The sequence below is a fragment of the Tachysurus vachellii genome, chromosome 10 (genome assembly GCF_030014155.1).
Source record: "Tachysurus vachellii isolate PV-2020 chromosome 10, HZAU_Pvac_v1, whole genome shotgun sequence".
NCBI lineage: Eukaryota > Metazoa > Chordata > Actinopteri > Siluriformes > Bagridae > Tachysurus > Tachysurus vachellii.
This window is the reverse complement of record NC_083469.1, coordinates 257,501-270,000: the sequence shown is the minus strand read 5'-3', so window position 1 is coordinate 270,000 and position 12,500 is coordinate 257,501. Positions and strand designations below refer to the sequence as shown.

Sequence of the window (12,500 nt, the reverse complement as noted above, 5' to 3'; positions counted from 1 at the left end):
CACAGCACAGGAGTGTGTGTGTGTTATACATCACAGACCTCACAGTACAGGTGTGTGTGTGTGTGTGTGTTATACATCACAGACCTCACAGCACAGGAGTGTGTGTGTGTTATACATCACAGACCTCACAGTACAGGTGTGTGTGTGTGTGTTATACATCACAGACCTCACAGTACAGGTGTGTGTGTGTGTGTGTTATACATCATTTACATTTACATTTACATTTATGGCATTTAGCAGACACCCTTATCCAGAGTGACTTACAACTGAGCACCTGAGGGTTAAGGGCCTTGCTCAGGGGCCCAGCAGTGGCAGCTTGGTGGACCTGGGGTTCGAACCCGGGGTTCGAACCCCTGACCTTCCGATCAGTAGCCCAACACCTTAACCACTGAGCTACCACATCCCCCACATCACAGACCTCACAGCACAGGTGTGTGTGTGTGTGTGTGTGTGTGTTATACATCACAGACCTCACAGCACAGGTGTGTGTGTTAAACATCACAGACCTCACAGCACAGGAGTGTGTGTGTGTTATACATCACAGACCTCACAGTACAGGTGTGTGTGTGTGTGTTATACATCACAGACCTCACAGTACAGGTGTGTGTGTGTGTGTGTGTTATACATCACAGACCTCACAGCACAGGTGTGTGTGTGTGTGTGTGTGTTATACATCACAGACCTCACAGCACAGGTGTGTGTGTTAAACATCACAGACCTCACAGCACAGGAGTGTGTGTGTGTTATACATCACAGACCTCACAGTACAGGTGTGTGTGTGTGTGTGTGTGTTATACATCACAGACCTCACAGCACAGGTGTGTGTGTTAAACATCACAGACCTCACAGCACAGGAGTGTGTGTGTGTTATACATCACAGACCTCACAGTACAGGTGTGTGTGTGTGTGTGTGTGTTATTCATCACAGACCTCACAGCACAGGTGTCTGTGTTAAACATCACAGACCTCACAGCACAGGAGTGTGTGTGTGTTATACATCACAGACCTCACAGCACAGGTGTGTGTGTGTGTGTTATACATCACAGACCTCACAGTACAGGTGTGTGTGTGTGTGTGTTATACATCACAGACCTCACAGTACAGGTGTGTGTGTGTTATACATCACAGACCTCACAGTACAGGTGTGTGTGTGTGTTATACATCACAGACCTCACAGCACAGGTGTGTGTGTGTTATACATCACAGACCTCACAGCACAGGTGTGTGTGTGTGTTATACATCACAGACCTCACAGTACAGGAGTGTGTGTGTGTGTGTGTGTTATACATCACAGACCTTACAGCACAGGTGTCTGTGTTAAACATCACAGACCTCACAGCACAGGTGTGTGTGTGTGTTAAACATCACAGACATCACAGCAAAGGACTGTGTGTGTTAAACATCACAGACCTCACAGCACAGGTGTGTGTTATACATCACAGACCTCACAGCACAGGTGTGTGTGTGTGTGTGTGTGTTATACATCACAGACCTCACAGCACAGGTGTGTGTGTTATACATCACAGACCTCACAGCACAGGTGTGTGTGTTAAACATCACAGACCTCACAGCACAGGAGTGTGTGTGTGTGTTATACATCACAGACCTCACAGCACAGGAGTGTGTGTGTGTGTTATACATCACAGGCCTCACAGCACAGGTGTGTGTGTGTGTTATACATCACAGACCTCACAGCACAGGTGTGTGTGTGTTATACATCACAGACCTCACAGCACAGGTGTGTGTGTGTGTTATACATCACAGACCTCACAGCACAGGTGTGTGTGTGTGTTATACATCACAGACCTCACAGCACAGGTGTGTGTGTGTGTGTGTTATACATCACAGACCTCACAGTACAGGTGTGTGTGTGTGTTATACATCACAGACCTCACAGCACAGGTGTGTGTGTGTTATACATCACAGACCTCACAGCACAGGTGTGTGTGTTAAACATCACAGACCTCACAGCACAGGTGTGTGTGTGTGTTATACATCACAGACCTCACAGCACAGGAGTGTGTGTTATACATCACAGACCTCACAGCACAGGTGTGTGTGTGTGTTATACATCACAGACCTCACAGCACAGGTGTGTGTGTGTTATACATCACAGACCTCACAGCACAGGTGTGTGTGTGTGTTATACATCACAGACCTCACAGCACAGGTGTGTGTGTGTGTTATACATCACAGACCTCACAGCACAGGTGTGTGTGTGTGTGTTATACATCACAGACCTCACAGCACAGGTGTGTGTGTGTGTTATACATCACAGACCTCACAGCACAGGTGTGTGTGTGTTATACATCACAGACCTCACAGCACAGGTGTGTGTGTTATACATCACAGACCTCACAGCACAGGTGTGTGTGTTATACATCACAGACCTCACAGCACAGGTGTGTGTGTGTTATACATCACAGACCTCACAGCACAGGTGTGTGTTATACATCACAGACCTCACAGCACAGGAGTGTGTGTTATACATCACAGACCTCACAGCACAGGTGTGTGTGTTAAACATCACAGACCTCACAGCACAGGAGTGTGTGTTATACATCACAGACCTCACAGCACAGGTGTGTGTGTGTGTGTTATACATCACAGACCTCACAGCAAAGGAGTGTGTGTGTGTGTGTGTGTGTGTGTGTGTGTTATACATCACAGACCTTACAGCACAGGTGTGTGTTATACATCACAGACATCACAGCAAAGGAGTGTGTGTGTGTGTGTGTGTGTGTGTGTGTTATACATCACAGACATTACAGCACATGTGTGTGTGTGTTATACATCACAGACCTTACAGCACAGACGTGTGTTATACATCACCGACCTCACAGCACAGGTGTGTGTGTTATTCATCACAGACCTCACAGCACAGGTGTGTGTTATACATCACAGACATCACAGAACAGGAGTGTGCATGTGTGTGTGTGTTAATTACACTGAGCCTCACCTGTCAGCTTTTATTAAGGTTGTGTGTAAATGTGTTTTGTGGCCAAACTGAATTAAAAATCTTTCTTCTGCCCCTCCAGAGGTTTTACCCCCACCCTAATACTCTGATTTACACCTGTTGAATCTCCAGACTCTAACAGTATCATAAAAATATACAATTTAAGGTTTTTATCTACAAACTACATCACTTTAAGTGTCTGTGTCTCCAAACTGTCCAGTTAAACCCTGTGACTGAGAATCAGAGACTGTTTCATTTTGATTTGATTTCTTTCTCTGTGATGATTTTCATTTTAAATATCATAAATATATGAAACATCTCACTCTGGATTTAAGTTTTTATTACATATTTATTTAACATGTTGTTTATTTTCACGTCATCGGTGTACTTTATGTTCACATTATTTTCTCTTTTATGTTTTTTCTGCATTTTATTGTTTTATATTTTGCAGTTTTTGGCCTTTATGTTGGAAGCGCATGTTTTTCCCCGTGTGTAAGATCCTCATTCCCATATCAGCTGTTAGAGTGTGAGTGTTTCACCTGCTTTCTTCTCTCAACACTTTACTCACCTCACCCTCACCTACAACCAGTAGAAGCAGTAGTGTTCAGTTTGATATGCAGTAGGGAACCTAAACACTCCCACATTTATCTTGTCTCTCTCTCATGTGTCTGATATTCAGTGATTTTTTTAATAACTTACAGAATTTCACAACCTTATGTTTATATTATTGCAGTAACAAAGACCTTATTTATATTTCACTTTTGATAAAAACTGTTTTAACAGTAATTAACACAAAAGACTGATTTGTGTTAATTATCTAACACACACTTGTGCTTGTGTGTAAGTGTAAACTCTGTTTTTTTCTCTAGCCGAGGACAGTGGCAGGATTTCGGGGAACGGTGCGTTACGCTTCAGTCAACGCTCACAAGAACAAAGTGAGAATCACATCACTACTTACACTAACATTTTATTAACACATTATTAACATTAACACCTGATGTTTTTAACAACCTTCACATATTAAATCAAACAAAATTTGTAGTTAATCTGTTTACCAGATTAATAATTTACATGTATTAATATTAATAACTAATAATAAGGTTAACTGTATTATTTTGTTTAATAAAACATAATAATATAATAAAGTGTTTACTGTGATGGAACAGGAAATGGGACGTCATGATGATCTGTGGTCCTTGTTCTACATGCTGGTGGAGTTTACAGTGGGACAGTTACCATGGAGGAAGATCAAAGACAAAGTGAGGACAAATCACACAAATCAGATATTAAACACTCTTAATGAAGGATCAGATGTCTGATCTACAGAACACAATGATGTCTGATGTAGAATCACAGACCACACCTCCTGACACACACTCGCTTTGAATGTTTTATTATTATTATTATTGTTGTGTGTGTGTGAGTACAGGAGCAGGTTGGTCAGATTAAAGAGCGTTATGAACACAAGATGCTGTTGAAGCACATGCCATCTGAGTTTTATATTTTTCTGGACCATGTGATCAGCCTGGATTATTACACCAAACCTGATTACCAGGTAAACACACCTCAGATTATCTCCACAAACACACCTCAGATCATCTCCACAAACACAAACACACCTCAGATCATCTCCACAAACACAAACACACCTCAGATCATCTCCACAAACACAAACACACCTCAGATCATCTCCACAAACACAAACACACCTCAGATCATCTCCACAAACACAAACACACCTCAGATCATCTCCACAAACACACCTCAGATCATCGCCACAAACACACCTCAGATCATCTCCACAAACACAAACACACCTCAGATCATCTCCACAAACACACCTCAGATCTTCTCCACAAACACACCTCAGATCTTCTTTACAAACACACCTCAGATCATCTCCACAAACACACCTCAGATCATCTCCACAAACACACCTCAGATCATCTCCACAAACACACCTCAGATCATCTCCACAAACACACCTCAGATCATCTCCACAAACACACCTCAGATCTTCTCCACAAACACACCTCAGATCATCTCCACAAACACAAACACACCTCAGATCATCTCCACAAACACACCTCAGATCATCTCCACAAACACAAACACACCTCAGATCATCTCCACAAACACACCTCAGATCATCGCCACAAACACAAACACACCTCAGATCATCTCCACAAACACACCTCAGATCTTCTTTACAAACACACCTCAGATCATCTCCACAAACACACCTCAGATCATCTCCACAAACACAAACACACCTCAGATCATCTCCACAAACACACCTCAGATCATCTCCACAAACACAAACACACCTCAGATCATCTCCACAAACACACCTCAGATCTTCTCCACAAACACACCTCAGATCATCTCCACAAACACAAACACACCTCAGATCATCTCCACAAACACACCTCAGATCATCTCCACAAACACAAACACACCTCAGATCATCTCCACAAACACACCTCAGATCATCTCCACAAACACACCTCAGATCTTCTCCACAAACACAAACACACCTCAGATCATCTCCACAAACACACCTCAGATCATCTCCACAAACTCAATCACAAACACACCTCAGATCATCTCCACAAACACACCTCAGATCTTCGCCAGCAAACACAAACACACCTCAGATCATCTCCACAAACACACCTCAGATCATCTTCACAAACACACCTCAGATCATCTCCACAACACAACACACCTCAGATCATCTCCACAAACACACCTCAGATCATCTCCACACAAACACACCTCAGATCATCTCCACAAACACAACACACCTCAGATCATCTCCACAAACACACCTCAGATCATCTCACAAACACACCTCAGATCATCTCCACAAACACACCTCAGATCATCTCCACAAACACACCTCAGATCATCTCACAAACACACCTCAGATCATCTCCACAAACACACCTCAGATCACCTCCACAAACACACCTCAGATCATCTCCACAAACACAAACACACCTCAGATCATCTCCACAAACACACCTCAGATCATCTCCACAAACACACCTCAGATCATCTCACAAACACACCTCAGATCATCTCCACAAACACAAACACACCTCAGATCATCTCCACAAATACAAACACACCTCAGATCATCTCCACAAACACAAACACACCTCAGATCATCTCCACAAACACACCTCAGATCATCTCCACAAACACAAACACACCTCAGATCACCTCCACAAACACACCTCAGATCATCTCCACAAACACAAACACACCTCAGATCATCTCCACAAACACAAACACACCTCAGATCATCTCCACAAACACACCTCAGATCATCTCCACAAACACAAACACACCTCAGATCATCTCCACAAACACACCTCAGATCATCTCCACAAACACAAACACACCTCAGATCATCTCCACAAACACACCTCAGATCATCTCCACAAACACAAACACACCTCAGATCATCTCCACAAACACAAACACACCTCAGATCATCTCCACAAACACACCTCAGATCATCTCCACAAACACACCTCAGATCATCTCCACAAACACACTTCAGATCATCTCCACAAACACACCTCAGATCTCCACAAACACACCTCAGATCATCTCCACAAACACACCTCAGATCATCTCCACAAACACACCTCAGATCATCTCACAAACACACCTCAGATCATCTCCACAAACACAAACACACCTCAGATCATCTCCACAAATACAAACACACCTCAGATCATCTCCACAAATACAAACACACCTCAGATCATCTCCACAAACACACCTCAGATCATCTCCACAAACACAAACACACCTCAGATCACCTCCACAAACACACCTCAGATCATCTCCACAAACACAAACACACCTCAGATCATCTCCACAAACACAAACACACCTCAGATCATCTCCACAAACACACCTCAGATCATCTCCACAAACACAAACACACCTCAGATCATCTCCACAAACACACCTCAGATCATCTCCACAAACACAAACACACCTCAGATCATCTCCACAAACACACCTCAGATCATCTCCACAAACACAAACACACCTCAGATCATCTCCACAAACACAAACACACCTCAGATCATCTCCACAAACACAAACACACCTCAGATCATCTCCACAAACACAACTCAGATCATCTCCACAAACACACCTCAGATCATCTCCACAAACACAAACACACCTCAGATCATCTCCACAAACACACCTCAGATCATCTCCACAAACACACCTCAGATCTTCTCCACAAACACAAACACACCTCAGATCATCTCCACAAACACACCTCAGATCATCTCCACAAACACACCTCAGATCTCCACAAACACACCTCAGATCATCTCCACAAACACACCTCAGATCTTCTCCAGAAACACAAACACACCTCAGATCATCTCCACAAACACACCTCAGATCATCTCCACAAACACAAACACACCTCAGATCATCTCCACAAACACAAACACACCTCAGATCATCTCCACAAACACACCTCAGATCATCTCCACAAACACAAACACACCTCAGATCATCTCCACAAACACAAACACACCTCAGATCATCTCCACAAACACACCTCAGATCATCTCCACAAACACACCTCAGATCATCTCCACAAACACACCTCAGATCATCTCCACAAACACAAACACACCTCAGATCATCTCCACAAACACACCTCAGATCATCTCCACAAAACACAAACACACTCAGATCATCTCCACAAACACAAACACCCTCAGATCATCTCCACAAACACACCTCAGATCATCTCCACAAACACACCTCAGATCATCTCCACAAACACACTTCAGATCATCTCCACAAACACACCTCAGATCTCCACAAACACACCTCAGATCATCTCCACAAACACACCTCAGATCATCTCCACAAACACAACACACCTCAGATCATCTCACAAACACACCTCAGATCATCTCCACAAATACAAACACACCTCAGATCATCTCCACAAACACAAACACACCTCAGATCACCTCCACAAACACACCTCAGATCATCTCCACAAACACACCTCAGATCACCTCCACAAACACACCTCAGATCATCTCCACAAACACAAACACACCTCAGATCATCTCCACAAACACAAACACACCTCAGATCATCTCCACAAACACACCTCAGATCATCTCCACAAACACACCTCAGATCATCTCCACAAACACACCTCAGATCATCTCCACAAACACAAACACTCAGATACTCCACAAACACTCAGATCATCTCCACAAAACAACAACCTCAGATCATCTCCACAACAAAAACACCTCAGATCATCTCCACAAACACACCTCAGATCATCTCCACAACACAAACACACCTCAGATCATCTCCACAAACACACTTCAGATCATCTCCACAAACACACCTCAGATCTACACAAACACCTCAGATCATCTCCACAACACAAACACACCTCAGATCATCTCAAAACCAAACACACCTCAGATCATCTCCACAAACACACCTCAAGATCATCTCCCACAAACACACCTCAGATCATCTCCCAACAAACACACCATCAGATCATCTCACAAACACACTCAGATCATCTCACAAACACACCTCAGATCATTCTCCACAAACACACCTCAGATCATCACACTTCAGATCATCTCCACAAACACACCTCAGATCTCCACAAACACACCTCAGATCATCTCCACAAACACACCTCAGATCATCTCCACAAACACACCTCAGATCACCTCCACAAACACACCTCAGATCTTCTCCACAAACACAAACACACCTCAGATCATCTCCACAAACACAAACACACCTCAGATCATCTCCACAAACACACCTCAGATCATCTCCACAAACACAAACACACCTCAGATCTTAGTGACATAGTGACAGATAAGATATATACTTACATGTATTACTGTTTAGAGTGTTAATACCCCCCTCCCCTCCCCCTCCCCCTCCCCCTCCCCTCCCCCTCACCCCTGTAGTTGTTGATGTCAGTGTTTGAGAACAGCATGAAGAAGAAAGTGATTACAGAAAACGAGCCGTTTGATTGGGAGAAATCGGGAACTGATTTGGCGTCAAACAGCATGGCCACGCCTCCTCAACAAAACACACGGCAGACTGCAGCGATAGTTGGGTAAACACACACACAGACACACACACACACACCCACACCGACAGACACAAAGACGCATACACACACATTGTCTCAGTTCAATTCAATTCAGTTTATTTGTATTTAAATAACATTTAAAGTTTAAAATAAAATGTTTATCTCTGAGAGCTGTGAGAAGCTGGGCTTTAAATGTGTTTCACCTCAGGACACGTGAACCTTTGGCATATGACACGTTTATTGTTCTACTATACTGGGTTTATACTGGGTTTATGTCCTGGTTTATACTGGGTTTATACTGGGTTTATGTCCTGGTTTATACTGGGTTTATGTACTGGTTTATACTGGGTTTATGTCCTAGTGATTACTGGGCTTATGTCCTGGTTTATACTGGGTTTATGTCCTAGTGATTACTGGGCTTATGTCCTGGTTTATACTGGGTTTATGTCCTGGTTTATACTGGGTTTATGTCCTAGTGATTACTGGGCTTATGTCCTGGTTTATACTGGGTTTATGTCCTGGTGATTACTGGGTTTATGTACTGGTTTATACTGGGTTTATGTACTGGTTTATACTGTGTTTATACTGGGTTTATACTGGGCTTATGTACTGGTTTATACTGGGCTTATGTCCTGGTTTATACTGGGTTTATGTCCTAGTTCATACTGGGTTTCTGTCCTGGTTTATACTGGGTTTATGTACTGGTTTATACTGGGTTTATGTACTGTTTTATACTGGGTTTATACTGGGCTTATGTACTGGTTTATACTGGGTTTATGCCCTAGTGATTACTGGGCTTATGTACTGGTGATTACTGGGCTTATGTCCTGGTTTATACTGGGTTTATACTGGGCTTATGTCCTGGTTTATACTGGGCTTATGTCCTGGTTTATACTGGGTTTATGTCCTGGTGATTACTGGGTTTATGTACTGGTTTATACTGGGTTTATGTCCTGGTTTATACTGGGTTTATGTACTGGTTTATACTGTGTTTATACTGGGTTTATACTGGGCTTATGTACTGGTTTATACTGGGCTTATGTCCTGGTTTATACTGGGTTTATGTCCTAGTTCATACTGGGTTTCTGTCCTGGTTTATACTGGGTTTATGTACTGGTTTATACTGGGTTTATGTACTGTTTTATACTGGGCTTATGTACTGGTTTATACTGGGTTTATGCCCTAGTGATTACTGGGCTTATGTACTGGTTTATACTGGGTTTATGTCCTGGTTTATACTGCATTTATACTGGGCTTATACTGCGTTTATACTGGGTTTATACTGGGTTTATGTCCTGGTGATTACTGGGCTTATGTCCTGGTTTATACTGGGTTTATACTGGGCTTATGTCCTGGTTTATACTGGGTTTATACTGGGTTTATACTGGGTTTATGTCCTGGTTTATACTGGGCTTATGTCCTGGTTTATACTGGGTTTATGTCCTGGTTTATACTGGGTTTATACTGGGCTTATACTGGGTTTATACTGGGTTTATACTGGGTTTATGTCCTGGTGATTACTGGGCTTATGTCCTGGTTTATACTGGGTTTATACTGGGTTTATGTCCTGGTTTATACTGGGTTTATGTACTGGTGATTACCGGGCTTATGTTGTCACGAACACGGTATAAAACAGACCCAAATGCAGGATGGCAAAAATAAACGGGGTTTAATAACAAAAAACACGAAACATGACATGGACTAGAGACAGGACAAAACAACAGTAGATTAGCAGGAGCAGACAAAGGCGGGGCAGACACGTGACAAGGAACATAAACAAATGCACGTGGCCAAAGTGGCCAAAGTCCCGACATATTTCCTAGTTTATACTGGGTTTATACTCTGTTTATACTCGGTTTATACTGGGCTTAAGTCCTGGTGATTACTGGGTTTATGTCCTAGTTTATGCTGGGTTTATATCCTGGTTTATACTGGGTTTATATTATTCTCCAGTCCCTGAGATACATCACTGTCTTCAGTATTTAATTGTGTGTATTACGTTTCTGCAGCGTGGTGAATGTGACGCCAGTTCCTGGAGAGTTAGCGAGGGAGAACACGGATGACGTGCTTCAGGATGAGCACCTGAGTGATCAGGAAAACGCCCCGCCCGTGCCGTTACCCATAAGGCCTGGCGAGGTGGCTCTGGTGCCCCCTGGTGGAGAGGCATGGGATGACACTGACTTCAATCGCAACAAACTCAGGATCAGCATCAGTAAGGTGTGAGATCACTTTTAGAGAGATGCCTCACTGTGCAACCTCTTAAAACTCATCTTTATAAGATTTTCCACAAAACCTTTTTTCTTTAGCTTTATTTTAGTCATGAAGCAGGTATTCATGACTCATTTGTAGTAAATGTATTAATTAAGTCATTGTTATTGGGGGATGTGGTAGCCTAGTGGTTAAGGTGCTGGACTACCAATCGGAAGTTGTGAGTTTGATTCCCATGTCCACCAGGTTGCCACTGCTGGGCCTCTGAGCAAGGCCCTTAACCCTCAATTGCTCAGTTGTAAAACAAATAAACAAAATGAGATAAAAATGTAAGTTGCTCTGGATAACATTTACATTTACATTTATGGCATTTAGCAGACACCCTTATCCAGAGTGACTTACAACTGAGCAACTGAGGGTTAAGGGCCTTGCTCAGGGGCCCAGCAGCTTGGTGGACCTGGGGTTCGAACCCATGACCTTCCGATCAGTAGCCCAACACCTTAACCACTGAGCTACCACATCCCGGATAAGTGTGTCTGTAAATGCTGTAAATCTAAATGCTGTAAATATTATTTAGTGTTTATTTATTTAAACATAGCGGTAATGTTCTGTATCAGACCCAGGTAACTGCAGAGGAGGAGGAGCAAGTGGAAGGGGCGGAGCATGTTTCTTCAAGACCCGGTGACCAAGAGTCCCCTGGGGCTCAAATACCACCCCTCAGGTATCGACGAATCAACAGCCCTGAATCTGATCACCTGACCGGAGCAGACGGGAAGGCAGACTGCTGTGACAGACGGTGAGGATTGTGTGTGTGAGTGTGTGTGTTTATGTGTGTGTGTTTATGTGTGTGAGTGTGTAAGTGTGTGTATCTGTGTTTGTGTGTGTTTGTGTGAGTGTGTGTTTGTGTGTTGTTTGTGTGTGTGTGTGTTTATGTGTGTTTGTGTGTGTGTTTGTGTGTGTGTTTATGTGTGTGTTTGTGTGAGTATGTTTGTGTGTGTTTGTGTGAGTGTGTGTGTTTGTGTGTGTTTGTGTGAGTGTGTGTGTGTGTTTGTGTGTGTGTGTGTTTGTGTGAGTGTGTGTGTGTTTATGTGTGTTTGTGTGTGTGTGTATGTGTGTGTGTGTGTGTGTGTGTGGGTGCTTGTGTGTGTGTGTGTGTGTGTTTGTGTGTGAGTTTATAAATGACTACTTATGTATGTG

The 12,500-nt window shown here is 43.2% G+C and overlaps 1 protein-coding gene across 3 annotated transcripts in view; it reads left to right on the top strand.

The window, feature by feature from the left end:
• Positions 1-12,500, top strand: part of ttbk1b (tau tubulin kinase 1b) — a 43,331-nt gene that overhangs the window by 14,464 nt on the left and 16,367 nt on the right. For 2 of the 3 annotated variants that reach the window (XM_060879951.1, XM_060879950.1), the window contains 6 exons: positions 3,826-3,891; positions 4,123-4,215; positions 4,386-4,511; positions 8,968-9,119; positions 11,105-11,312; positions 11,921-12,099. In XM_060879951.1, coding sequence (XP_060735934.1) covers positions 3,826-3,891; positions 4,123-4,215; positions 4,386-4,511; positions 8,968-9,119; positions 11,105-11,312; positions 11,921-12,099 — 824 coding nt within the window. Of the gene's footprint in view, positions 1-3,408; positions 3,483-3,825; positions 3,892-4,122; positions 4,216-4,385; positions 4,512-8,967; positions 9,120-11,104; positions 11,313-11,920; positions 12,100-12,500 lie in introns of those variants that run through there. The other variant, XM_060879952.1, reaches the window with a different exon arrangement.